The sequence below is a fragment of the Peromyscus californicus genome, unplaced genomic scaffold, assembly GCF_007827085.1.
Source record: "Peromyscus californicus insignis strain IS unplaced genomic scaffold, ASM782708v3 Scaffold_3__1_contigs__length_106647218, whole genome shotgun sequence".
Lineage (NCBI taxonomy): Eukaryota > Metazoa > Chordata > Mammalia > Rodentia > Cricetidae > Peromyscus > Peromyscus californicus.
Genome location: NW_026294551.1, coordinates 94,339,112 through 94,366,793, shown reverse-complemented (window position 1 = coordinate 94,366,793; position 27,682 = coordinate 94,339,112). Strand labels below are relative to the sequence as shown.

Sequence of the window (27,682 nt, the reverse complement as noted above, 5' to 3'; positions counted from 1 at the left end):
TTTCTCCTCAAGAGATGGACAGTATATCCAGGGAGAACAGTGCCAGGGACTTCCTATCCTGTACTCTCATTGGCACATACACAGATGCCTCTTCATCAGTTATCAGTTTTATTCAGGACTTTTATTAACACTAACCAAACATCACCAAATCACTTATTTCACATTACAAAATTATATTTCGCTGCAAATCCACACTTTTGTTCTGTAAGTATGAGCATGTGTAGTACACTCATTCAGATGCTCCACAGGGTCAGCCAGGGACCACGTGGTTTTTTGTTGTTTCTTTGTTTTTAAGATAAGGTCTTACTATGTAAGCTAGGCTGGCCTGAAACTCAGTTAAGTCAGATTAGCTTCATGCTTGCAATCCTCCGGCCTCAGTCTCATGAGTGCTGAGATTATAGGTGTGCACCATGACTCCCAATTGGTGACCACTTGTCAAAGCCCGTAATGACAAGATTCAAAAGGTAAAACTATGCTTGGAAATTCTTCCCCTTCAGTCCTCAGCTTATAAACTTTTTAAGCTTTATTTTTATGTGCATGGTTGTTTTTGCCTACATGTATGTCTGTGCATCACATGTATGCAGTGCCCAGAGGCCTGGGTTCTCTGGAAGAGCAAGTGTTCCCCCTGCCCCAAGACAGGGTTCCTCTGTGTAGCCCTGGTTGACCTCGAACTCAGAGATCCACCCGCCTCTGCCTCCTGAGTGCTGGGACTAAAGGCGGGCACCACCTCGCCCAGCTGGCGTCTTAATGGATAAGCCATCTCTCCACTCCAGCTTACAAGCTTCTGACCACATGTCAAATGCTATGATACAATACACAGCAGAGGTGCTCCAGTCTCTTCATGTAGGACAACAGCCAGGCAGCAGCTGCAGAGCAACCAAGTGGCACACCAGTGGATACCAGTCTACATGGAACTGTTCTGGTTGGTTGGTTCCTGCCATGTCACAGGTCAGTGGGTCTATATGTCCACTGACCGCTCCCTTAGTCCTAGATACAATGTTCACAAATTCCATGCAGTTCAAGAAAATGACTGAGCCTGCACACAGCAATCATTTTGTCTGTAGTAATGTACCACATGACTGCACCCAATACCAACAGCACAATCAGAAACTGAGGTAATGAGGGAGGTCATAAAAAAAAACGTTCCTTTTTTTGTTTGTTTTGTTTTGCTTGAGGCAAGGTCTCCTGTAGCCAAAGCTAGCCTTGAACTCAGTATGTAACTAAGGATGACCTGCTCTACCTGCCTCCACTTTCCATGTGCTGGGGTTTGACACACACCAGGCCCAGGTAAGAATCTTCATACCAAAATGATCTTTTCTACTTCACATGCTTTCTGGCCTGATGTAAATACTGTGGGAAAGAACTCTAAGGCCTGCTTGACATCATGCTTGACATAATAATTTTGCCACATAAACCTGGAGAGCGACTGAGGAGCTAGCTACCTTGGAGGTAGTACATAGTTCTATAGAGAACTACATCCTGATTGGTGGCTTAAAACAAAACAAAACAAACAAACAAAACAACCCAAAAACCTAGTACAGTCTTTTGAGTTGGACAATTTTGTAGATTCAGTGAAAATGTGAGAAAGCAGGTATCTGTAAAAACTGCATTTATTCCTGGCAAGTGGAAAAACAGGCTTGAGGTTTAGTCAGGGGCTGCATCTATGCTAATTTCTGTTTTATTTTTTCCTTTACTTTTATTTTATGTGTATGAGTGGTTTGTCTATATTTATGTCTATGTACCACATTGGTACAATGCCCACAGAGGCCAAAAAGGGCCTGGATCCCTGGGAACTGGATTTATAGATGATTGTGAGCTGCCATGTAGGTGCTGGGAATCTTCTGGAAGAGCAGCCAGTGCTCTAAATGCTGAGCCTTCCCTCCAAACAACCCCTCCCTCCAATATTTTTTAAGACAAGGTCTCATTATGTAGTCTTGGCTGGTCTGGAATAGGCTGGGCTCAAACTCACAGAGATCCACCTGCCTCTACCTTCTGATTGCTGGGATTGAGGCATGTCACTTGGTCAATTGTTTTGATATTTACAGTGGACAAGTGGATGAGGGTCTACAAAAACTTCCATCTCAGCAATTCTGATGTAAACTGAAAACCAGTTCAAGACACAAACGTAGGGCTGAGGACATAGTTCAGTGGTAGAGAATTTGCCTAGCATGTATAGGATCCTAGGTTCAATCCTCAGCATCTTAAAAAAATGAGTACAAACCTAAATTATTAAATATAAAATACTTAAGGAGACCAGAAAAGCTCTAGGAAATGACTCAGGAAATGAGTAAGAAAAACTTGAAAATGTGAAATCCAGAGTGCTCTAAAACAAAGTGCTCTGAAAAACTGGAAAAATAAAAGCAAGCAGATGACAAAAACAGGAAAAACTGTGGGGCTGGAGAGGTGGCTCAGTGGTTAGGAGCACTGGCTGCTCTTGCAGAGGACCCAGGTTCAATGCCCAGCACCCACGTGGCAGCTCACAAACATAAGAAAAACTAAAATAGTAATTTAGTTCAATAATTACAATAGAGAAATTCTTAAAATGCAAACACCCACTGTTGTATCATAAATTATTTTTAAAATGAGCTGATCATTACCACGCAAAGTGGTACACCTGTGATCCGAACATGTGGGGTGTGGGAGCACAAAGAGAGTTCAAGGCTAGCCCAAGCTACATGACACTGCTCTTGTCACAAACAAAACCAAAGTACAAACTGGTTTTCTGAGGTCCCCAAGGCATACGGTTTATATTAACTAAGTTAGTTAGTTAGTTTAACGAACTGGCTTACATTAAGTTCAATATTTGTTTTAAAAACAAATATTTAAATGCTGATAAAATATGACTTCTTATACAATGCCATCAAGTTTTGGCTTGTTTTTAACATTAAAAGCTAATAAATAATAGAAAATATTAATAAATACTAAGTAGAAACACTCAGTATCAGATAAGAATAAAAATATAAAGAGAATGACACACGCCTTTTGGTAGAAAAGTCAGAAAAAAGGAGATATTAAATTTAAAAAACTGAGTATGCTGTGGGTAAAAGCTAAGAACTTTGCTTATGATGTAATCATGACTAAGTATCGACCAGTCTTCTTAGGCTGGACCCCCAGGAAGGCCAGTGGGGGCCACACAAAACAAGAAATCTACTACCCAGTCAGGAACCTTGCAGGGCCCTGCACACACTGCCCAGTTAACTTAATCTGCTTCTGACAGGCGACTGAGTCCCAGTGGCAATGCATGGGTGAGCATCATGATGGCACAGCCTGGAAAAGTCCTGGGGGCCTCAGAGTTAATGCAAGAGGAAAGTGCTGAGCTTAATGCCTCTGAGCCTGGCACTTAGGAGGCTGAGGCAGGTCATGATTTTGAGGCCAACCTAGGCTACATAGGAATTTCCAGGCTAGCCTGGGCTACATAGGGAGTTCCAGACCAAATAGGTTACCTAGTAAGATCTTGCCAGAAACAACAATAACAAAAACCAAGATGGTGTTAAGTGAACACCAAAGTTGGGAGTACAGGCCTGGGACCATGGGCTCAGAGGAATGGGTGGTAGGGGCTACAACACTCTGTGGAGGTGAGCAACAACAGTTCCTCCCAGTACTTCTTCCCTCTAGAGAGTCAAATCGACCTGTCCCAGAAGCCAGCATGGTGGGAGAACTGGTCCACTGTGCAGAATCCAAAGTTCTATTCAGGTTTACCAGATGGCCCAAAATTTCAGAGGGCTCCTCCCTGCCCTGCCTCTTGTGCCATGTGGTCTTGCTAGGAGTTGATGGGAATAGATGGAACAGGGAAGGATAAACCTCCCACAGCAAGAGTATCATCACGGAGACAAGCACTGGTGTGACACATGCTGACTGAGATATGCCAGACACAGTCATGTGGGAACCAGTGCTGACTGAGGCATGCCAGACATAGTCATGGGGGAACCAGGCAACTGTCCGTTTGATCCAGACTTCTGTGGCCCCAGCACAGTCATTTGGGCCACTGCTGCTTCTCTCTTCCTCTGTGGTGCCTAGACCCTCAGGACCAGCTGAGGGAGGTCACAGGGTGGGAGGGAGGTTCTGGGGAAATGGAGCTTGCTGCAGTCCTCTCGGAGGTGGTACTTCCCTCGGCATCTACTGTGTGCCAGGCCAGTACAGGGCTCAAGAAGCACAGACATCCAGAGACTGGAAGGGAGAAGGGGTAGCACACAGAAAACATGGCATGTGGCTAGTCATCGTGACAGCACAGGGATCTGAAAGTCACACTGGTTTATCAAATGCTGTGTGAACAGGGAACCACAGGCCTGAGGAGAAGGCAGAAGGCTGAACTGAGACAAGCATGCCATGCTAGGGTTCGGGTGATCCTGGGCCTCAGTCACTACAGTGACAAGGAAAGGAAACACAGGAGTCACCAAGACTACAGGAGTTCAAGGAGGCTACAGGGATGTACAGAAGGAGGGCAAAAGCCTCACTGAGCCCAGTTATCTCTGAGGAGAACCCTGGAGAGGGAGCTGACTGGCCAGGTTGGTCAAAGAACGTCTCTCCAGAAGCCACCTTCAGGTGTGGACTTGCAGTGAGGTGCAGCAAGAGCTTCCGGCTCTGCAGAAACTCAAAGACAAAAGACAGCTCTCCAGCCCTCATCCTTCTAGGACAGGAGAAGCTGCAGAGCCCTGTACAATACTGCCCTCCCCATCCTATCCTGGAGCAGCAAATGTAGCTCAGAGAAGCCTCAGAGGGCAGAGGCTGGTTCTTTGGCGCTACAGAGACAAAGAACCAGCAGGGGGCACCACAGACCCACATTTGGCAATAAGATTCCTTTGCCCTTTCCCTACAAAGGGCTGAGGCCCAGGGGCAGAGCAACATAGCCCCGGGCAATCTTGGGCACAGGACCCCTCCACGCAGAGCCAGGACCCTGGGTGAGGGCAGACACTGGACAGCGTTGGGAGCATAACAGCCCCTCGAGCTCAGAAGTAGGAGGGTTCAGGGTCCTAGCCTAACAAGTCCAAGGCAGAGGGGCAGCCAGTCCAAGCAGCAGCCAGGCTTGCCTCTTGACAGTGACGTCCCCACTGTGCACCAAGCCTGACTGCTTCATAGGGGTGGTGTCTCACTCACTCCCTGCTCCCTCAAGAGGCAGCTTGGCCTCCACCCCATCACTCCACAACGTGGCTCAGTCACCATCAACGCAGACCCATCACTGGGTGTCAGGGTCTTGGAAGCCCCAGGCCTCCACAGCTGAGATGAGGAAGTTCTCAGAGCAGAGGGGTTGGTTGTTGAAGGTGTCGCAGTGTCCAGTGCGGCCGCGGTTCAGATCCCCGTCAATGTAGAGTGCTTGGCCACCTCCTCCCCCTGTGGGGTATGCAAGGGAACAGATGTCCTTCTGCTCTAACCACCACGCCATCCCTAGACACCCCACCATCTCTGTCCCTGAAGGGTCTGTTAAATAGCAACCTCAGTAAAGAGATCTTTGGACTACAAGTTTACCTGGGCCTGGCTGGCCTGGCTCATGACGGTTTGCTAGCCCTTACCTCCCATCTTCAGCTACCCTCGATCCCCCATGTCCTCCTCCCAGACTGAAGGGAACAGGTGCCTACCAATGATGAGGCAGTCATTGCCCCCAGCCATGAACATGGATTCAGTCTTGGAGGGCAGGTTGAAGTGCCGGGCAGCCAGGAAAGGCGAGAGCCGATCAGCAGGGTCTGAAGAGACGGAGTGGCTGAGGAGGGAAGGAGCGGCTGCAGCCTCTGAGGACTTGAAGGATGTCGGCCTAGTCAGCTCTGGATGCTTGATGACCACCCACTCGTAACGCTGCACCTCTGGCTGCAGCTGGGGGTGAATGGGTGGCAGTCAGAGTAACTGTCATGTGGTACCTCACTGGGCCTTCCTGCTCCAAAGCTACAGCCCATCTCCATCCTGTGGGTGGAGAATCTGCTATGAGGTGAGTCCCTAAGTGAGGGACTGTGGCAATGGCACACATTAGCAGATGAGGCCCTGCTAGCTCTTGGGGTGCTCATAGTCTACCCAGCAAAATCCAGAAGTAAATAAAGAGTGTGTTTTAGGATATTTGCTACAATGAAAATGAACCAAGTTTCTTGTGCTGGGGTGCCCAGGTACATGGGGCCTGGTGATTTCTGAAGCCCTCCAGACAGCCTCTGTGACAGCCAGGGGTCAGACAATACCCTGGCCCAGGACAGATGCTAGACCTACTCTCAGTCTTGGAGGGCCGATTAAGTGCTCAGAATGTCTGGAGAGACAGGAATAGCTGAGGAAGGAAGGAGTAGGCAGAGGGACCCCACAGTCAGCCCAACTCACCCTAAAAACAAAGCATTCTCCGGTTCCAAAGAAGCTCAGTTTGCCTCCAAACTTATTTCTTTCGCTCCAGTCTGTTGACAGGTAAGCACCACAAACCTAGGGAGGAAGGCTGGGTGAGACTTTCTGGGGTAGCTTCCTGTCCTCAGGAACGTCCTCTCGTTCAGGCATGCTGAGTGACCAAGTCCCAGCTTAGGGGTGTTCTATATTGCATTTTCCCACCGAGGGCAAAAGGTTGTGGGAGAGGACTGAGTTTAGGGAAGTGTACCCTCTGGGTCATTTTGTCTTCCCCTGTGGCTCTCAAGCATGAGAACAAGCTCCATGCTGGGACCATATCTCACACTCAGGTCTTGGCATCAGCCCTGGAAACCAGGCTCCTCACCTCCTTTTGCGTGGTCTTGATGAGCAGGAGGGTAGGCTCGTGTCCTTCACACTGGAAATAGAACCTGGGGGCAGAGACCACACGTGCTACCTTGCATGTCCTCCCTGGCACCTCCCGTTAGCACCGCCAACTGTTAGTCCCAAGGTCTAGGGTAGAGAGGCCTAGGGACTATGCTCTTTTCCCATCACCTCTGTCCACAGTAGCTAAGGACCTTGCAATGTCACTTTGGCCAGGCCAGGCTGCCCTGGTATGACGAAGGAGAGTCACTGTGCATTCTCCGTCAGGCAAGTCTGAGTGCTGAGAGCAACAGGGAAGCAGGAACCCGAGAAACAGGAAAGCTCGGCCCTGGACGTGTGAGGAAGGTGAGAGGCTTGCCACTGTGACGCTCAGGTGTCCCTGGGGGCTGGGGGAAGATGGGGGGATGGGGGTGGGGGGTTCCTCTGTGTAGTCTTGGCTGTCCTGGAACTCGCTTTGTAGACCAGGCTGGCCTTGAACTCAGAGGCTGCCTGCCTCTGCCTCCGAGTTCTGGGATTAAAGGCGTGCACCACCACCACCTGTTGAGAAGTGACTCTTTTTTTTTTTTTTTCGGTTTTTCGAGACAGGGTTTCTCTGTGTAGCTTTGCGCCTTTCCTGGAACTCACTTGGTAGCCCAGGCTGGCCTCGAACTCACAAGAGATCCGCCTGGCTCTGCCTCCCAAGTGCTGGGATTAAAGGCGTGCGCCACCACCGCCCGGCCGAGAAGTGACTCTTAACTAAGCTGAAATGCTTGTGTGGTTGCAGGCAGGGGACCTGGGGCTGGGGGAGGGTGGTCCAGAGTTTGTGAACTGTCATTTGAGATTTGGATACTAACTGGACCCCAACAGATGTAGCTTGGAGGGCAGTGCATCCCTACCAGAGTACAGGTGCTTACACAGACAGTCAGAGCCTCAAAAAGGGGTACCTGGCCCAGGCTTGTGATGGACACAGTGGGTGAGGGTAGCAGGGAGGCCAGGGCCAGCTGTTCAGGTGACATCTCCCTAGTAATTCTGAGCTCCTAAGATGGGAACTTTGATTTTTGTATCTTTATGATAACCACATAGTGCCCTCAGGTGTGGTGCACACAGCAACAACTTCCAAAGTCTCCAAAGCCTGGGAATGATGGAGGGCCAGGAAAAGATGCTCCTGATTCTCAGGCCTCAGAGGATGAGGCAAGACCTTATCAGGATCTTAGGTTCAAAGGCTCACTTCCAGCCACCCTATGACTTCGTGGAGTACAGGATGTGATCTCAAAGTCTTGGGGCGCCTCACCTGGTTAGGCTGTACCCATGCTGCAGCGAGGAGAAGAGTAAGAGGGGTTGGCAGAGGGCAAAACGCTCGGGGATCCAGGACCAGATGTCTCTCATCTCCTTCACGCTGACGATCTCTGAGCGGAAGTTTTCTGCATGGACAGCCAAGTGCACAAACTGCCTGGGAAAAGTGGGGAGGGGTGAGAGCGCACAGTGACCAGTCCTGACTGTACCCCTACCCTGAGGCACCACAGTTTCATTTTGGTACATAGTCTGGAAAGGATATCTCACCTACTCAGCCAGGTTTGCAGTCTGGCTCTAGGTGCCAGCTGGAAATGGGGTGAAATGATTCCTAGAAGCCCCACCTCCCACCTGATACATGGGAGAGTGCCCAGCCTGGGGGTATGGGGGACAAAAGCCCTTTTCTTTAAGAAACCAGGACAAATGAAGTAAGCCTCCAGCAAGGTAAGGCTGCAGAGCCAGCCAAGCACCAGCAGATCTCACAAGTGAGGCAGAAAGATGGACAGACAGACAGACAGATAGTGCCTGTATCAATCAGGCTAAAGCAGCAAGCAGAAGCCACCCAGGAGAGCCAGGTGGGCTTGGGAGACAGTGAGCCGCCAAGCTAGAGCTGGCTGAAGAGAGGCAGGGCAGAGAGGCCAAGCTTCGTTCGAGGTGTGGTTTCAGACCTACCTTTTAGAAAGTGAGACACTGAGAAACAGGAGGAAGCAACGGACACGGAGAAGAAGAAAAATAAAACAGACGAGGCAAGGTTAGTGGTGGGCACGGACCCCAGGTACGCCTTCCTTTGGGCCTAGGAGAAAGTGGACTCCACACCGTGTCAGGTGTCAGACACCATGACGCTCCCAACCCTGGACCCCAGGGACAGGGAGCCCACAATCAGCATTCAGAGGAATGCCAGTCATGAAGCTTGGAGCTGGAAGGGCAGAGCAGGAGCTGTTCTGATGTGACCCCCTAGGAGGCCAGCCTGGCAACTGCGGCCATAACTACAAAGCTTCCTGGTTTCTAGTGTCTTTCTGTCCACTTGTGAGCAGGCAGACAGACAGAGACTAGAAGCAGACCAATGGCTGGCAGGACAAGCTCATGTTCAGATCTCGGGGATGCATTCCACTAAAGCTCCCCATTCCACAGATGCAATATGCTTACCACACCCCCCCACCCCCCCACCCCTCACACCCCAGAGGCATGAGCACGCATGCACATGATCCTGGGGCCCACCTACCTCTTCTGTTTGACAGTAATGCCCTTCTGCTTTAGTGCTTTCTCATTGGCCAGTTGCAAGAGCTGGATCTCCTTTCGGGAAAACAGGCGGATGGCAAAAGCCTTCTCTAGTAGTTTCTCAGGGGACACTGTCTTGGCAATGTCCTTGACAAATATGCGGATGTCTTGCTTCACATTGTCTGACTCGATGGGCTGTCCTGCTCTCACCTTGTGGAAGAACTTGAGGATGGCCAGAGCGACGCGGTACAATACCTTGTAGCCTTCTACAAGGAAGACATCAAAAACACGAGCAAAGTAATTGAGGGGCAGCTCCCCAAACAGCCATCGCTGCCAGTCAGAATAGACCTGCAGGACGTCCTCTGACACAGCCACCATCAGTTTGTGGGCCGCCTGGCAGTACTTGTTCACCAGGTCCCCAAATGTCATGCAGGAGGACTCGAAGGCCAGGAAGCTCTGGTCAATGAGCTTCTTGCTGGGGTCATTGCAAGCTAGGATGCGGCAGGCCTTTTCGAAACACTCAGCCTCGTCAATGCTGTAGTGCAGCAGCAGGGCCACCACAGCAGGCAGGGCAGGGCAGAAGGAGATGTCGGGGAACTGATTGGCGATACACAGGAGAATCTTGCGCACAGCCCCCTCACCCCGTGTGTTCAGGCAGTAGGTGGGCACCTGAGTGTTGTCCACAAACTCAGGCAAGGGCAAGCTACTGCTGCTGTGCTTGCCCACAATCTTGCCCACGATATCACTGTACACGCTGGCGTCAGGTGTGACTGTGCGGCAGGGGATGTCCCGGATCAGGCGCTGGTACACTTTCCCCCGCAGGGCGTGGCTCTGAGCCCAGTAGCCCTGTCGTGCCAGCTGCTTCAACTCCTGCAGCTCCGTGCAGTTCAGTTCCTTTGGCCCCAGGTCCTGGATGGATGCGTCCATCTTGTCCCTGTCCACAAAGCAGTTGTACCCTGGGGAGTCCATGGCGCCTGAGGTGCCTGGGAGGTAGTTCCCAGGCTGCCAGGAAGGGAACTAAGAGCAGCTAAATCTTGCAGCCCCGTCCTTGGGGGCTTCCCGTCAACCAGTCAGTCATCCCACACAGCCTGCAGGATTGAAAGCAGTTTCAGTACATGCACTGAAAGTTCACATTTTAAAGAACTTGGCTTTGTTTTTATTTGTCTACAAAGGACCAGGAAGATAAATAATTGCTCTGAGAAGTTATCACTAACTCTGGAGAACAACTTCTTTTCACAGAATTTATTTGTTACCAGAACAGGCCATGTGTTCCAAGTAACGAAAAGCTAGGGACAGGTTCCCAGTAATGCTCTGAAAGCCTGACTCTGTGGGCCCGAGGGATGGCTGCATGGCTAAGTGTGCTTACTTCTCTTCCAGAGGACCTGAGTTCAATTCCCAGCAGCCAGTGCAGGGAGTTTAAAACTGTCTGTAACTCCGGTTCTAAGGGATCCAGCATCCTCTTCCGGCCTCTGCAGGCAAAGCACACACGTGGGTTATATAAACAAATGCAGAGATATGCTCATACATAAAACAACAAAATAAATCTTCCCTTTTTTTTGGTTTTTCGAGACAGGGTTTCTCTGTGTAGCTTTGGAGCCTGTCCTGCAACTCACACTGTAGCCCAGGCTGGCCTTGAACTCACAGAGATCCACCTGGCTCTGCCTCCCAAGTGCTGGGATTAAAGGCGGGCGCCACCACCGCCCAGCTTTTTTTTTGGTTTTTTTTTTTTTTGGTTTTTCCAGACAGGGTTTCTCTGTGTAGCTTTGCGCCTTTACCTGGGACTCACTTGGTAGCCCAGGCTGGCCTCGAACTCACAGAGATCCGCCTGGCTCTGCCTCCCGGGTGCTGGGATTAAAGGCGTGCGCCACCACCGCCCGGCTTTTTTTGGTTTTTGAAGACAGAGTTTCTCTGTGTAGCCTTGGCTGTCCTAGAACTTGCTCTGTAGACCAGGTTGGTCTCATAGAGTTCTGCCTCCAGAGTGCTGGGATTAAAAATGTGGACCACAACTGCCAGGCATAAATCTTCTTTTTAAAAAACATTTAAGGGGGTCTGAAGAGACGGCTCAGTGGTTAAGAGCACTGGCTACTCTTCCAGAGGATTGGGGTTCAATTCCCGGCACTCACATGGTGGCTTACAACTGTCTGTAACTCCAGTTTCAAGGGGATCTGGCATCCTTACACAGACATATATGCAGGCAAAATACCAATGCACAAAAAATAAAAATAAATTATAAAAAAAAACATTTAAAATTTAAGCCAAGTGGTGGCGATGCACGCTTTTAATCCTAGCACTCGGGAGGCAGAGATAGGTGGATCTCTGGGAGTTTGAGGTCAGCCTAGTCTACAAAGTGAGTTCCAGGACAGCTAGGGCTGTTACACAGAGAAACCCTGTCTCCAAAAACAAAAACAAAACACATTTAAAATTAATTTTATTTACCTGTATGGGTGTTTTGCCTACATGTGCATCTGTATCTGCATACCATTGTGTGAATGGTTATTCTGCATCTGGCTGGCGACTCTGCCTGTCTTCTTCCCAGAGCTCTCTCTGTCCAGAAGTCCCACCTATACCTCCTGCATAGCTATTGGCCGTTTAGCTTTTATAAAACCAATCACAGTGACACGTCTTCACACAGTGTAAAGGAATATTCTACAACAATGGTGGCTCACAACTCCAGTTCCAGGACACCCTCTTCTGGCTTCCATGGGCACCAGGCACCACATGGTGCACATATATACATACAGGCCAAGCACTCATACACATAAAGTAAAATACATTAAAAAAAATGCACACCTTTATTCCCAGCATTTGGGAGGCAGAGGCAGGTGGATCTCTGTGAGTTCGAGGCCAGTCTGGTCTACAGAGTGAGTTCCAGGACAACCAGGTCTATTACACAGAGGAACCCTGTCTCTAAAAACCAATAAAAAATAAATAAATAAAGTAAAAATAAATCTTGCAGAGCAAAGTGTTGCATGCCTTTAATCCCAGTGCTTGGCAGACAGGGACTCTTTGTGAGTTCAAAGTTAATCTGGTCACCTAACAGTGAGTTCTGAGCCAGACAGGGCTACCCAGTGAGACCCTGTCTAAACAAACATCTTAGCCTTAGACAGAGCAGTACATGCAACTAAGGAGCACTGAGGGTGGGAGAAACAGTCTTCCCTGTGGAAGAGCCCCAGTCGGTCATTCAAGGCCAAGTGGTCAGTCTTGAAATCATATCTATACAAGTAAACATTACATGGACTAAACAGGTCATAGCTACATATTTAGAAGTGTATGTGTGTAACAAAGAAAAGAGGCCAAGGGGAAATGATGTAATTACATTATAATTTCAAAAATGAGAAAATTATTATAAAAAATAAACGTAAAATAAAGGCATTATGTGGTGCAAATAAATATATATATATGGAAGTAAGACACTCATACACATAAAATTAAAAAAAAAAAAAAAGCAAGGGCTGAACGGAGCTCAGCTGTAGAGGACCTGAGCACCTGTCTAGTGTGCGTGAGGCCTAAGGTTTGGCCTCCCGCCCAGAAAACAAGAGAGAGAAGAAGGGAGAGGAGGAGAGAGGGCAGTGGAGGGGAGGGGAAGGAAGGGAGGGGAAGGGAGAGGAGAGGACAGTAGAGGGGAAAGGCAAAGGGTGAGATATACTAAGAGGCCATGCACAGTGAGCTATAACAGCCCATTGGTTTGGGTTCTAAAGCTTCCACCAAAGACTGCTGTCCCGAGCACACAAGCCCAACAGTCACTCATGCACACTGGGCTGACCTTCCTGATCTGGATGGTAGAGCATCCAACGTCACGGGAGTTGTCTTCAGTGAGTTTAGGTAAATATCCACACCACTCTGATGTCTCTTGTATCTAGAAAATTCAAGTAGAAAATGAACAGAGAAAGACAATGCTACTGAGTTAAAAAGAATTTATTTGGCCGGGCGGTGGTGGCGCACGCCTTTAATCCCAGCACTCGGGAGGCAGAGCCAGGTGGATCTCTGTGAGTTCGAGGCCAGCCTGGGCTACCAAGTGAGTTCCAGGAAAGGCGCAAAACTACAGAGAAACCCTGTCTCGGAAAAAAAACAAAACAAAAAAACAAAAAAAAAATTTATTTGTTATTTGTTTTTTCCAGACAGGTTTCTTTGTGTAGCTTTGGCTGTCCTAGAATTATTCACTGTAGACCAGGCTGGCCTCACAGAGATCCGCCTGCCTCTGCCTCCCGAGTGCTGGGATTAAAGGTGTGCACCACCACTGCCCAGCACATTTTTTTTTTTCTTAAAATGATAGTCTTACTATGTATCACACCTTGAAGCTGTGATCATCCTGCCATGGCCTCCTAAGTTGTGAAATTACAGCTGTGCATCACCATACCCTGGTCCAGAATTCCTTCCACTTAAAAAAAGAAAAAGGGCGAGGTGTGGTGGCACACACCTTTAATCCCAGCATTTGAGAAGCAGAGGCAGGCAGAGCTCTGTGAGTTCATGGCTAGCCTGGTCTACATAGGGAATTCCAGGACAGTCAGAGCTACACAGTGAGACACTACTTCAAAAAAAAAAAAAAAAAAAAAAAGGTAAAAGAGAAGAAAAGGAGTTGATTCTTTTTATTTTATGTGCATGAGTGTTCACGTGCATGCCAGAAAAAGGCACTGGATCCCCTGGAACTGGAATGGCAGTCAGCCTTGAGGCACCATGTGGGTGCTGAGACTGAAACCACATTCTCTTAATCACTAAGCCATCTCTTCAACCCCTACTGATAAGTCTTAGGGGCTTCCTTCAATTAATCATTAATTAAAACAAGGTTTTCTGGGGTTGAGGGTGTAGCTAAGTGGTACAGTACTTAGCCACGACTGGGGCCTGGAGTTTAGTGTCTGGCACTACACACAAAACCCAAAATTGCTGCCAGCACTGTAACCATATTAGATTGATGTTAATGTGTCCCAGTGGGACAGCCTTGCTTAGAGCAGGACCAGTCCTGCTGCTGACTGGCAGGGTGGGGAATCCCTCTTGTATGTCTCAGAAAGCAGTAGGCCCGCCTGCCTGCTTCCCCTCAGCCATGCCCAGGCCATGCTGCACCATTTCCCACCTACAGAGCCACCACAGGCCCATTCTTTCTGGTGACAAGGACCTGTTTCCCCTGAGTGGAATAAAAACATTTATAAATAGAACAGGAGTTGAGCAGAGCACACCAACCCATTCCAGGTTGAACATTAAACTGAAGCCTCCAAAAGTGATGGAGCTACTGTTCAAAGAACTCCTTCAGGAAGGAACAGGCACAGAGTGCTGCTTACTTACAAGAGGGTATGGAATGAGCTGGAGCTAGAGGAACACTGAGACAATACATCCCAATGGTCTCTCCTCCTCACATTCCACTCAAAGGGAACCATATGTTACTGGGGCTAGGCACATGAGGCTTTCTCCAGGCATCTATAAAATAAGCTCAGCTACCTTGTAATTTCAGAGGGTCCGACGCCTTCTTTTGACCTCTAAGGTCAATAGGCATGCATATGGTACATAGATGTACATGTAGGCAAAACACTCATAATTATAAAATAAAGCAAAATTCAAAAATCTTTTAAAAGATGGGCTCAGGATGCTTTTATCATGTGATAAAGGAATACATAATCGGGCTGGAGAGATGGCTTAGAGGTTGGGAGCACTGGCTGTTCTTCTAGAGGACTGGGGTTTGATTCCCAGCACCCATATGGTGCTGCTCATAGCCATCTGTAACTCCAGTTCCAGGGCATCAGAAGCCATGGGTGGTTCACAGACATACATGCAGGCAAAACACTCATACACACAAAAAAATTAAAACTACATAATTAAAATAGAAGGCATAATCACAAAAGGTCAGATAAGACCAAATTACAGAGCAAAACTTGTGGGTACTGTTCAGATCATCGCTTGAGTCCTAGCTCTCTTCAACTGAAAGATTTCTACCACTATCACTTTGGTGTATGGCCCTCAAAACCTTTTATTACATTTGCGCACACAGTACAATTGAGCCATATTTTTATAGACTGGTCATTGAGATGGGGAAGTAAGGAAGGCAGGAAATTCATTAAAAACATAAAATAAACCAGGCTTCTATACTCACACTTTGGAGAATTAAATTGTTTATTTATTCATTCATTCTTTTTGTTTTGTTTCTGAGACAGGGTTTCTCTGTGTAGCCCTGGCTGTCCTGGAACTCGCTCTATAGACCAGGCTGGCTTTGAACTCAAAAACCCGCCTGCCTCTACCTCCTGAGTGCTGGGATTAAAGTCATTCTTTTTCTTTCTCTTCTTTTTCTTTTTTTTTTCTTTTTTTTGGTGTTTTGGGACAAGACCTCTCTATGTAGCCCTGGCATAGTCCCGTGTCACTATGTAGGGTGACACAGCACACACAGGACATCTTAGTCTCCTGCTTGGGCAATGTGGACTGGCCACACAGTAGTAGCATAGACCCTGCACGGGTGCTGCCACTGTGAGCAGTTCTCAAGAAGCCACTTTCCCTCAGCCTGGGGGTTGAGGGTTGTGATTTGTCACCACAAACACTGCATTGTCCCAAAGTGCCTCTCTGCACCCTCAGCTGGTTCTCTCAGTGGCATCTTTGGCTGGCCCCTCTCCTACAGTCCCATGTGCTTGGATGGAAACACTCTATAGCTTGTGCCCTCAGCTCTGGGCCTCACCAGTAATTCCAAGGAAGCAGGAAAAATGCCACTTGACCCCTGTTGGACTCATGGAGCAACAGCTGGTGATGTTTCAGACAGCAGGGACTCCACATAGTGGGTCTGTAGGGTGACAGATATTTTACTGAGGGTCCATGGTGTGACATCTCCCACGAGATGACATGTGACCTGGAGTAATGAAATTGCCACAGCTGGGAGAAGAGCTCAGCAGTGTTGGGGACAATGTGAGAAGGGACAAAGACCCTCAGAAGAGCAAGCGGTGTGGCTAGAATGCAGTCAACACCAGGAGCAGCGAGGCCAGCAGGGCAGGAGCCAAAACATGCACACAAAGAAGGTGCCTGCCTGGGTTTTACGCTAACAACAGCGGGAAATGGAGAAGGGCATGAACTGATAGAGATTTTTGGTGCAAGGGTTAAACCGAGACTGTTTATAGACAGTACTCCATCAGCATGACATGCCAGGACAGCTCAGATGTCCCAGCATTTTTCTTTTGAGGCTGCACTTGATACTCAGGAGCCTGGGAGGACTACTGCAGTGGCCACCCCTAATAAGGTGCAGTTCTTCCACAGGCAGTGAGGCCAGAGCTTGAGTTCTGGTGGTAGCCCCCAGCTGCCTCTTTCAACAGTTTTACTTCCTGCCCTGAGCTGCGTCTTTCTCCACTTCACATGCTTCCCCTAACTTTTACAGCCTTTTCTCTACCAGTATGGTGACTATTTGAAAGTTCAAGGTACTGAAGACAGGAAGAGAGTATGTCTTTTTTAAAACAAAAAAAAATGTATATGGAAAGAAATGCTTTCCAGTTCCCCAAATGTTATGTTGCTGGATTGGATGACATGTTACAGGGGATACCTGCAACCTGTCATAGGAATGTGTCTTCTGCCCACAGTGTTGCCCTGGGTTTGCCAAGGATAAGACCAAAGGCTCAGAGGAGCCATAGATGGCTACAGGCTCAGCCACATGGCAAGGCCAGTCTTCTCTGAGGAGAGGCATTCCTGCAAGATATTTCCTTCTTTTTCTTTCTTTCTTTTTTTTTTTTTTTGGTTTTCGAGACAGGGTTTCTCTGTGTAGTTTTGGTGGCTGTCCTGCATCTCACTCTGTAGATCAGGCTGGTCTCGAACTCACAGAGATCCGCCCGGCTCTGCCTCCTGAGTGCTGGGATTTAAGGTGTGCACCACTGCTGCCCGGCTCCTGTAAGGTATTTCTACCACAAATGCCCCAGGGAAACTCAGGAGTCAACACCTTCCATCTATAGTAAGCCTTTGTTTTGCCCTTTGATTACACAGAGGAGGAAGGGGGCCAGGACTGGGCTGAGAGGAAACCATGGTCACTGACACTGGCTTGACTGCTCCATCATCCCTTCAGGCGGGTCTCTGGCCAGGAGGTAGGGCTGGGCGGTGGTATGAGTAGGAACAGGCCCTATAAACTCACGTTTGACTACTTGGTCCCCAGCTGGTCATCTTCAGGCACAGATGTGGCTGCACCGTCCACCCCGCTCAGTCCCAAGGCTGGCCTGATGGCCCAGGATTTACTGCACTTTAGAGATGAAGGCAGTGGGAGAGGAGAGGTGCTGGAGAGTCCCCTGCACAGGAGGAACACCCAGTCTGCTGAGATCCTAAGGCCCGTGAGCCTTCCACACTGTCACTGGCCTCCCTGAGGTATAGGCCTCTTCACAGTTAGCTCTGCCCTAGCTCCTTCCTCAGCAAGGTCAGGACTCCCTTTTCAACACCATGAGGCTGTCCCAAAACACTGCTCTAGTCATGAGACTGATTTCTCACCTCTTTTCCCAAACAGGCGGATTTGAAAACAAACTCCTTAGCATGTGACATACAGACTGTGCCCTGAGGTTTACATTGTAACACCTGGACACTGGGCCTCCCTTCCCAGTTACTTGTCCTTGTCACAGGGAATGGATAAGCCAACAACAATCACAGCTCCCCTTTGCTCCAAACTTTTATTCATTCCACAAACTCTTAGTTAGTTGCTCCTCCCTGCCTGCCTCAGGCTGGACCCTGGGGATAAAACAGTACAGGGCTCCAGAAGAGACCCACAACCATAAATGCACACAACGATGTTACCTCAAGTCTATAGACATGGGGAGCTGGTTGGGGTGGGTGAAGCAGGCTACTGAGGGATAGCATTGCAGGAAGGAAGGTGGGGAGACACCACTAAGTTGGGGGTCTTCAGTGGGCAGTACTGAGAAACTGGTGTGAGATGAGAAGCAGGAGAAGTTAATATGTGACATCCCAGATCTCCAGTCAGAAAGTCACCCTGATGTCTGTGGTAGAAGAGTCAGGGAGAAAGGAGGGTCTAGTCCAGCGGAGAAAGCGGAGAAAAGGGCTAGTGGGTGGGCCATGGAAGGTCCAGATGGAGTGGCCCCCAGAAACAGCTTAGGGGCAGAGTCCAGCACACCATGAGTTCCCTCCAATGCTGGTGGTACAGGGAAGGTATCCACACGCACATTCACACAGCCACCAAACAGACAGACTGTCCTAAGGGAGTCCTATACCCCTGTGCAGCCTTAGCCTGACGATGCTTCTCCAGCCACGGGAACAAGCTGACTATGACCAAGGGCCCTGCCGGACTGAACCTTAGTCACCACGCCACATGCCGGGCACGGCTCAGCTTTTCCTCCCCAGTCTTAGCAATCCCCATATGCTTTCCTGGAGACCGGAAGCGGGACACTGGACAGAAATAAAGAATGGAGAGGCTGGACCCCAAGGCTGAGCATATGGGAAACCTGATGCCTAGTAGGCATCATAGATAACACTGAATAACAGAAGGGGGCAGTGAGGCACTGTGGGCATTTCCATGTGACAGACAAGCATACATTCTTCCCACACAGGTCACACTAGCATAATTCAAGACATGCCCATGCTTGACCTTCAATCTTAACAACAGGGACATGGGCGGGGGGGGGGGGGGGGGGGGGAGGGGGCCCATCAGTCCAGGGGAGGTGCAATACTAAAGAACACAGCAAACCTCGGCATCTACTTGGCATTGGCCATGCCTGGGCCGGGGGAGGGCCATAGGCTATGCTGTCTGGGGCGGGGGAGGCACGGCTATGACTACTGTGACAGTGATGGTTTGCTGTCTGGTAAGATGCTCAGAGTGCCAACATGTCCTGAGCACCTGGCCCAGTGGTGAATGTGTGGGAGGGGTGTTTAGTGGCTCAGAATAGAGATGCCAGCACGGAGGGCACCTGAAAGGGCATCTGAGATGGCAAGCACGGGGCAGATCCTGGGAGAGGTGTGTGTATGGGTAATCCAGAGGCATACTACTGAGACAGGGAGGAGCGGAGGGAGAGGGGCACATTAGACAGCTGCCGGGCCAGGGCAGGGGTGCTGGGCCTAATAGCAGATCTGGACCAAGGCAGAGACAAGAACAGAGGTAACAACTAGCAAGCAAGAGCAAGCGACAATTACACCCTCTTGGTACATGAGCTCTCCTCCTACCCACCAGGGACGCATCTCCAAGGATGTGTCATTCTCTTAAGAACCTGCTGGACATTCCAGAGACCTTCAAGACCTCAGGGAGTTGTCAGGATTCCTGGGCACTGGAGTACTGGATGCCCATCGTCTCCTTAGACCTCAGCCCTGGCACAGGATAACACAGAAGAAACCTTGACAGGAAGGGGCCACTAGCTTAATCCACCCATCCCACGTCCAGTCTTTCCAGAACTTTCTTTCAAATATCTCCCAGGTCTCTTGTACCTAGTTGGGTATAGCAGATACAGAGACAAGATATCTGCAGCACCGGCAGGAAGTGGATTTGTAGACACACTGATAATTAGGACATACTTAGGGTGGTAGACTCCAGTGGGAGGGCAGATAAGGTACAGTGGCATTCCATGGAAAGGACCAGAACACACGGCAGTAGGGAAAGCTTTCTGTGTTCAGGAGACTTGAAAGACTAACTTCCCCTGGGAGTGTGAGGCACATCACAGTGGCCCTTGTCCACTGAGGGTCCATCCCCACCCTGTTAGGAACAGATGCCACCAGGGCACCGAGATGAGGAAGTATGGGCTTTCATTCTCGAGAGGTCTGTCTGTTGCCAGGAAAGAGAGAGGTCTGTCTGTCACCAGGAAAGAGAGAGGTCTGTCTGTTGCCACCGCCGCCGTCAAAATCACTGTTAGACGTGACTGAAGGCAGGCTGACCACCCAGGGTGTGCTGCATTTAGGGTACAAGCCACCCTGGGCCTTCACAGGCAGAATGTCATGATGGGAGAGGTTCTACATAGACACGCTTCCAGACTATTCCCTTGGAGACCCACTCTGAGCCTCCCCTGAGCCCCACTGCCTAAGAGAATCTCAAGGGTAGAGTGGTGCCAATGGCCAGGGTGGTGAGACTCTCTCGGGGCTTCAGGCTGCTCAGCCCCTACTCCTCCTTCTTACCTTCCTCCCCAGGACCCTCCTTCTCTCTCTTCTTGTTTCTGAACTAGCCTATGGCACCCCCATCACCACCACACACACCTCCCCTCTCTGGAGGAATCCCTGCCACCTCTCTTCTCCAGGTCTCTGGCCCCCTGCCTCCAGTCCATAGTCTTGTTCTCTGTGCTGTTATCACTAGAAGGGTGGGTTGAGCAGCCCCGCCTCGGGCCCCCGGTGCTGCCACACACACACACACACACACACCCCATTACAAACCTTTACATTTCTACTTCATTATATATACCCAGAGGCCAAATATTCATAAACAGTGGTGTCTGTTTGTCTGTGTCTCTCTCCTCTCCCCCAGCCCCAGATAGGTTCTCACCATGTAGAGCTGCAACTCATCTGCAGACCAGCTAGCCTCAAACTTACAGTGATCCGCCTGTCTCTGTCTCTCTAGTTCTGGGATTAAAGGTGTGGGCCACCACGCCAGGCCTAGAACCCGTTTCTTAGTGCCTTAGCATACCCAGTGCTCCTTCTCCCCTGGAGCACTGGTCCCCATCTGCCAGCCCCTTCACTCTGCTCCTTCGCAGCTAAGCCTAGACCAGCCACACCAAACCTCAGCTCCCGCTTGTCTTGTCCCCTTGTCTCAGCTGCCATGTGGGGGGCGGCCAAGCTGAAGCACGCTTCTCTACACCCACATCAGAGCTGGAGAGGGAACCAAACCATCTGTTAACGGGACTCGATCATGTTGGGCTCTGGGTGCTGCCTGGCAGGCCTTCTCGGCTTGCCTCCAGCACCTCTCCTGTTCCCAGGCGTTGGCTCACAGCCGTGCCCTGCCCTCTGAAGGGCAGGCTGTCAGGCAGGAGCTTCCTTAATCTGGATCCACACTTGGTGCCATGGCCCAAGTACAGGCCCCCTCCAAGGCTCTGATCTCACTTCCCTGGACCCTCACCAAGGTCCTATTTTAGCCCTGCCTCTTCTTTTAAATTCCTTCAGCATCAAAGAGTTGGTGACAGCAGGCTGCAGCTGACTCTGTCCTTTAGGACATCACTACCCAGCTGCTATACATAACAGATACTCTAGGCCCTTATCTCCCTAAAGCACTCGTGTGTGATGTCACTCCCTGGGCTGCTCTCAATGCCACCGCTGTAGATACCAGCTTCTTCTCAACCTATGCATGTGAGCTCTGGTCCCTTACCTCCAGCTGCTTCCTAGGCATCCCCCACATCTCATGACCTTCATGCTCCACTGCAACTCAGCTCAAATCGTAGCCACGTCCAGAGATTGGCTTGTCACAACATCTAACCTGAGATCCTTCTTGTCCTCCACCCTTCCTGCCCCTCCCACAGCAGCTTCAGGAGCACTGGTCACACAGTACAAACTACAGTTCCCCTGATACAATCAGAAGGCATGTTCCTTCTAAAGGGACATGAAGGAGGAGAGGCAGGACATATTTGTCCCCCCTTCCTTTCTTAGCTCATTCTAATCAAATCTCCTTCAGGGTCCCTCCAGTGACCTTCCAGGCCAGTGCCCCCTTATCCAAGTCAGTTTCCACCCCCTTCAGCACACTGAGGCATTGTCCTATTCTTCTACTAGATTACAGCTTCTGTACCCAAATGTCACATTACACTCTGTGTGCCTGGGAAGGAAGAAACCAGAGAAGGAGACAGGTTAATTTTGAAGGCTGAAGAGCAGTAGGAAGCCTTAACAAACTTGTCCTATGCAGTGACCCCAGAAGGCAGGCTGTATGCTGCCTCAGCCCTGAAGCACAGCATAGGAATTTCTCAAGTATTAATGGTGACTGGCACTCACAGTTGACTCCCGAGAAGCTGGTTACAGTGAACTTGATAGTGGGCCTTTTGCTGGTGGCACACAATGGCAGGCACGTGCCAGGTACAAAAGGGATGTAACCAGTAATGAGGCTTGAGTCACAGCACCATGGGCCAGCTGGACTGCTTGCCGGCTGGAAGTTCAAATGCAGGTTTTCCTAGAGGTGCCTAAGATCATATGTGGGACTCTGAGACCCAAGCTTGGCTAGTCATTCTAGACACAGGCAGGGGCTGGATCTCTACAGGGCTCTTTTCTTCCCACAGCAAGTCAGGAAAAGAGCCCCTCAGTTTGTACAGAATGAGAATCTGAGGGAAAAAAATTCAGCCAAATGACAGCAGCAGTAGAATTTCCAGATCTGAGTTCCAAGTTAGGTGTCTGAGACAGGTGTGCCTTACAAGGCTAGGCACATGGCAGGTTCTCAGCAAACATCTTCAGACCAAGTAAGACAGCTGCTTGGGAGTCATGAAGGCTTAATCATTTTAATAGGCATTCAAGACATGCTTCCTGCATGCCAAGGTGCCAAGTGCCGAAGGACAAAGACGTGAGGCATTCCTCAGCCCTCATCTCAGGAAGCCATGAGCAGGACAGAATACTGACCAAGCACTTGAAGGTACAGGCACCACCACTGGAAACACAGGGCATCAGAGCCCTCTGCCCACAAGGAAACAGGGCTCAGAAACAGCTTCCTGGAGTGTCTGCCTCAGCTGGGTCCTGAAGGGTGAGGAAGCCTTAGCCCCAGGCAGCGGCACAGAAAACATGAGCAAAGGACAAAGCCACCAAGCACAGAGATCCTTCTGAGTCTAGGTACTGTCTGGAACGAGGGCATAGGCCAGTGAGTATCTTTATGGTTCAGATCAAAAGGCAGTCGAAGGGTGGAGAATGACTCAGTTGGTAAAGTGCTTGTTATTGAAGCATGAGGATGTAAGTGTCCAACCCCCTAAAATCCACCACATACAAGGCTGGATGTAGCAGGTACATACCTATAATACCAACACTGGGGAGGTAGAGAGAGGGGGTCAGTGGGGCTCACTGGCCAGTTTAGCTGAATTGGCAAGCCCCAGGTCCCCGTGAAAGAGACTATCTCAAAAGATAAGGTGGAGAGCAATTGAGTGAGACATCAAATGTCGACCTCTGGCCTCCACACACAGGAACTCACATACACATATACACACACACCCACAAAGGGGGAAAACAAAGACATTTATAGTCCAGTTCACAGGTTCCAAGAAGCCTAAAAGCCTGGGATTTACTGAGCTGCTAACAAAGGAATGTGTCCTTGTGTGTTGTGCTAGGAAAGGCTGAAGGAACCCAGGAAGAGAGAAAAATACTCCAGGGCAGGAATATGTCCCATAACTCAATTCTTCTAAGAGTCCACAAGCTTCCAAGACAGGAATGCATGAAGGGCTTTGCTGGGAAAGATGGAAGGTAGCTAAAGAGCAGGAACAAAGTGATTCTAGGCCAGGCTGGTGAAGGGAAGGGCAGCCTTCGGTGAGACCCAGACAATGAGTTACACTTAGAACAGCAAACCAGTTTTTATTCATAATAGACTCACCAGAGTCTCTGAGAGTGGGTAGAAACCAATTAAACTGTTTAACAAGCTGGAAGACAGTCATGTACCTATGATCCCAGCACTCAGGAGGCTGACACAGGAGGATCATGAGTTTGAGATCAGCCTAGGCTACACAGTGAGAGCCTGTTTCAAAAAATCAAAACCAAATTTGGAGATAGAGTTTAGTGGTTAGAACACTTGCCTACCACTAGGCAGAAGTCCTAGGTTCAGTTCCTAGTACCACAAAACAAACAGGTGAAAAATCAGGCAGGACAGAGTTTCAGACACAGTATGGTGGTCCGTCACTTGCAGGAAAACATGCCAGGCTGGAGGGGACAGACCAGCTTGCACAGCCCATGGACAGGTGCTCTGAGGCTGTGGCAGGCAGGGGCTCCTGTGACAGAACCAGTTTTCCCTTACCCATGTGGCCTCCACAGTGTGGAAGAAAGACTATGGAGTGGACACCACATGCTTGCCTTGCTCAGTTCTGCCCTAAGTCCTGCCTGCCTCTAAGGCTGACCACACAGAAGCTGGAGGCCTGGGAGGAAGGCAAGGCATGCTCTACCTGTGAGTCCTAACTGTGAGAATACACTGAGAGGTCCAACCCATGGAGGAAAGTGGGATCTTTTGAGATAAGTAGCACCCAGTCTAGAGGTTCCCCAAAAGGCAGACAGGAAAAGTCCCTGGAAGGCAACAAGGCCAGGGAAGGCTGTACCTTTGGCCTTCAGCACCCCCTTTTACTCCAGAGAAAACCTGGTCTCTGACAGAAACGCAAAGCTCATCCCTTACTCTACGCCACCTACAAAGCAGCAGGCTACAAACCAGTCTTCTCCCTTATTTAGTGACTTAAGGACATAGTATCAGGAGTCTGTATGTACAGCCCACTCACTCCCCAGCTTAAACGCCACACAGGAACGTTTCCCACTCTCGAGCCCCATGGACACTCTTTGGCTCCAGATCAGAAGACACTTTACCCACTGCCTGGCACCTCTCCAAACTCAAAGCCTGAGTCCTTCCCAAGCCTGTCTCTTTCTGTACTCCATGCATGTGGCCTCTGGCTGCCAGTCACCCCCAATAGCCCCCTTCCGCCCTGGTTCCTGCCACCCTGGCCGCTGCTTGTCTCAGTCCTGCCCTTCTGTTTTATGACTGTCTGATGGTACCTCAACAGTCCCCACACTCACTCAGCACAGTGGCCCCTTCAGCTTTAGAACACATTCATCTGACCAAGTCCCTCATAAGCCACACTCTCTCAGAAGCTTCCAAATCTCACTCAACACTGTGTCCACAGCTTGCTCGTGCACATACACACATACACACACACACACACACACACACACACACACACACACACACACACACACACAGAGCATTTTCTTTCTTTTTTCCCTTTAGCACTGGGGATTTAGCCTCGGGCCTTGTGCACTCTAGATAAGAATCCTATTACCGAGCGTGTTTCCAGCCCTTTCTGTCGTTGTTTTGAAACACAGTCCTGCTCTGCAGCCCAGGCTGGCCTAAAATTTGGTCCTTTTGCCTCAGTCTCCCTACTGAGATTATAATTGCATGCAACCACACCCAGCTCATTCCCACCCCACCCCCAGGTCCTGGGCATTGAACACAGGGCCTCACATATACTCGGTAAGCACTGTTGAAGTATGAATTCAATAAACACATGTTGAAAGGGTAGTGAAAATTCCCATATAATGAAATTCAGGCTTGTTCTCAGTAAAAGGCCTGAGGGCTTTTTAAAAAACTATTATCTGCATTTAGAAGGTGATGGCTGCAAACAGCCACTGAACCAGCTGTTTGTAAAGGTTTTTTTTTCTTCTATTTAGAGTTGTCAAAACAGAAAAGGTATGCTCAAACAGGTAAAACATTGAACGGGGCAAATGTTAACTGTTTTTTACAACCCATTTCATCATCCTGTGTACTTTAAACTAGAAACCATGCAAAGGCAAACACTTTACTATGTCTCCTGAGGTTGGCTCAGTCTCTAATAAGGATTAGGAGCAACACTGTGTACCCAAGGTCACTGAGACTTGCTGGACAGTCCTGGCAGGTGTGGTTAGTCAGAGCTAGTAAGGTACACATGCAGGTGAACTTGCAGTCCCAGGGAGGTGAATTTGATTGTTGTTATGAAAACCCTGGCTAGATCACTAGATTACTTCTGTAACCCGAAAGGTCACCCTTAATCCAGTTGAAAGCCATTACATGGCTAGTTCACTAGTTGACATCTATCACTCAGAAAATGGTATCTTTATTCCCTCCAACAACCACTTAAGAGAGAGCCTGGCCCACTGAATGCCAGACCATGGGGGAGCCACAAGTGGAACCAATGTGGCCTATTCACATAAAGACCAGATTCTAAATACACCTGTCACTACTCAGTACATCCCATAAAGTCTTTATCTGAGTGCCGAGGAGATTAGGTGAGGATTAATCCTCAGAATTAAAGGAAGTACTTGTAGGGGTCACAGCACTCAATAGGAATGGTCACTATCAAATATCTGAAATGTCTTGATCACTTGTCGTCTGGGTTGATCCTGACACCAACCTAGGCTACACAGAATTCACAGCAGCAGAGCGAGAGCTTGAGAGAGCATGAGCACACTCATTTCTACAACTCAGTGAACATTTACAGGTGCCTATGGTGGCGGGGGGGGGGGGGGGGGTGTAAAAATGAGAATGGAGTCCTTGACCCCAAGTAGATGAAATGGCAAAGGTGTCAAATTATGGAGCAGCTGTACAAATTATCTGGAAGTCACCTGCTGGTCTTCCAGCAGAACACGGTGAAATGAAGAAAATCATTTTGAGCCTCTACCCACTTTGGAAAGACGGTAACGCCACTGCCATGAAAGCCAACCTATACCTGCATATGAGCCAGTTGGTTTAGGCAACCTTTGGCGCTTAAAGTGAGCTCAGTGAGCCTTAATCCAAGACCTGAGCACAACTGTTTCTGAACTGAGCCAGGCTTGTCGAGGAAAACTGTGGCCAGGCCGCCAGCATCCCTGACAGACTGACTTCTGTCATGTGGAGCCCACCCCATATGGTACCAGCTCTGCCCTCCGGCTACATTATTCAAGACTCCAGAAGCCCAGGGCCAAGCTAGCACAGGTGACCCGGACAGGTCAGGGACACTAGCTGGATAGGGCTCTCTGGCTGGGAAAGTACCTTAGCGCCAGGTGGGCAGCTGTGTCATCTTTGGCAAGTGAAGGGCTCGAACTGTTGCAGGTCCCCGAGGGCAAAGGTAAATGAACACGGCTGCAATTTTGAGCAAAGACAGAAAGAGGATTTCCTATTCCGCAGAGACGGAAAGTGCCCCAAGGGAAGGTTGACACACAGGCAGTTCTTTCCCACGACAAAAGCCGAGAGGAGGCAGCGACGACCGAAGAAGGCCCGGCCTGCCCAAAGGGATCTGACACCCGGGCCCGCGTCACGCACCAGCCTCCGGAGCACTAGCCTCCGGAGCCCCCTAACCTGCTGCGACCAAGACACCAAACACCGCCCGTGTCCTCCTCTCTCAGTATGTCCGTGCCGCCGGTCAGCGCACGGTGGCAGCGACACCCCCCCACACCCCGCATCCGGCCGCCACGCCCCTGCCGCGCACCCACCTCGGCGCCCCGCACCGCACCGCTCCCTCCAGCTCTGCGCTGGACCGCGCTGGCCTTTCTGCGCACGCGCGTAGGCGGCCCCGCCCCACAAGCACGCGCTTGCGGGCTGCCCACCCCGAGCGCCCCGCGTCTCAGCGCTGCCGGCTCTGGGCATGCGCGCTCGCGCCGGGCGGCCGCCCAGTCGGAAGCATGGGCTAGCCAAACAGCGGTTCCCGCGCTCGGGGGCGGGGGCTCGCCTAAAGACGTGCGGGCTCTAGCGCCTGGTGTAAGGCAAAGTCGTGGTCATCTGGAACCCCGATGGCTGCCCGTGGAAGTCGCCATCTGACCCGGTTACGTGTGGACCCGAACTGCCCGTTCGTGACGTCCAGTCTTGAGCGGGTAGAACGTAGGGCTCCTAGCTAGGGGCGGGACCTGTGCCAAGGAGCTTAGAGGCCAAGACTAGGAAATGATGCAGAGAGTGACAACTGGATGGACCCCAGAGATGGGGACAACGGGACAA

At 50.0% G+C, this 27,682-nt stretch overlaps 1 protein-coding gene across 3 annotated transcripts; it reads right to left on the bottom strand.

Moving 5' to 3' along the window:
• Positions 1-85: 85 nt before the first annotated feature.
• On the bottom strand, positions 86-27,643 carry Tbc1d24 (TBC1 domain family member 24). Of its 3 annotated transcripts, none has more exons than XM_052759134.1 (10): positions 27,184-27,643; positions 12,938-13,030; positions 10,541-10,643; positions 9,179-10,262; positions 8,629-8,646; positions 7,958-8,116; positions 6,671-6,734; positions 6,292-6,387; positions 5,574-5,805; positions 86-5,328 (listed from the first exon to the last, which is right to left on the bottom strand). In XM_052759134.1, exons 4-10 carry the CDS (start codon positions 10,141-10,143, stop codon positions 5,174-5,176), a joined length of 1,689 nt encoding a protein of 562 aa, XP_052615094.1. In that variant the 5' UTR covers positions 10,144-10,262; positions 10,541-10,643; positions 12,938-13,030; positions 27,184-27,643; the 3' UTR covers positions 86-5,173. The 3 variants fall into 3 exon arrangements, with proteins under 3 accessions (XP_052615094.1, XP_052615095.1, XP_052615096.1); XM_052759135.1 differs by lacking the exon at positions 27,184-27,643 and adding an exon at positions 26,744-27,131; XM_052759136.1 differs by lacking the exon at positions 8,629-8,646.
• Between the last annotated feature and the right edge of the window lie 39 nt (positions 27,644-27,682).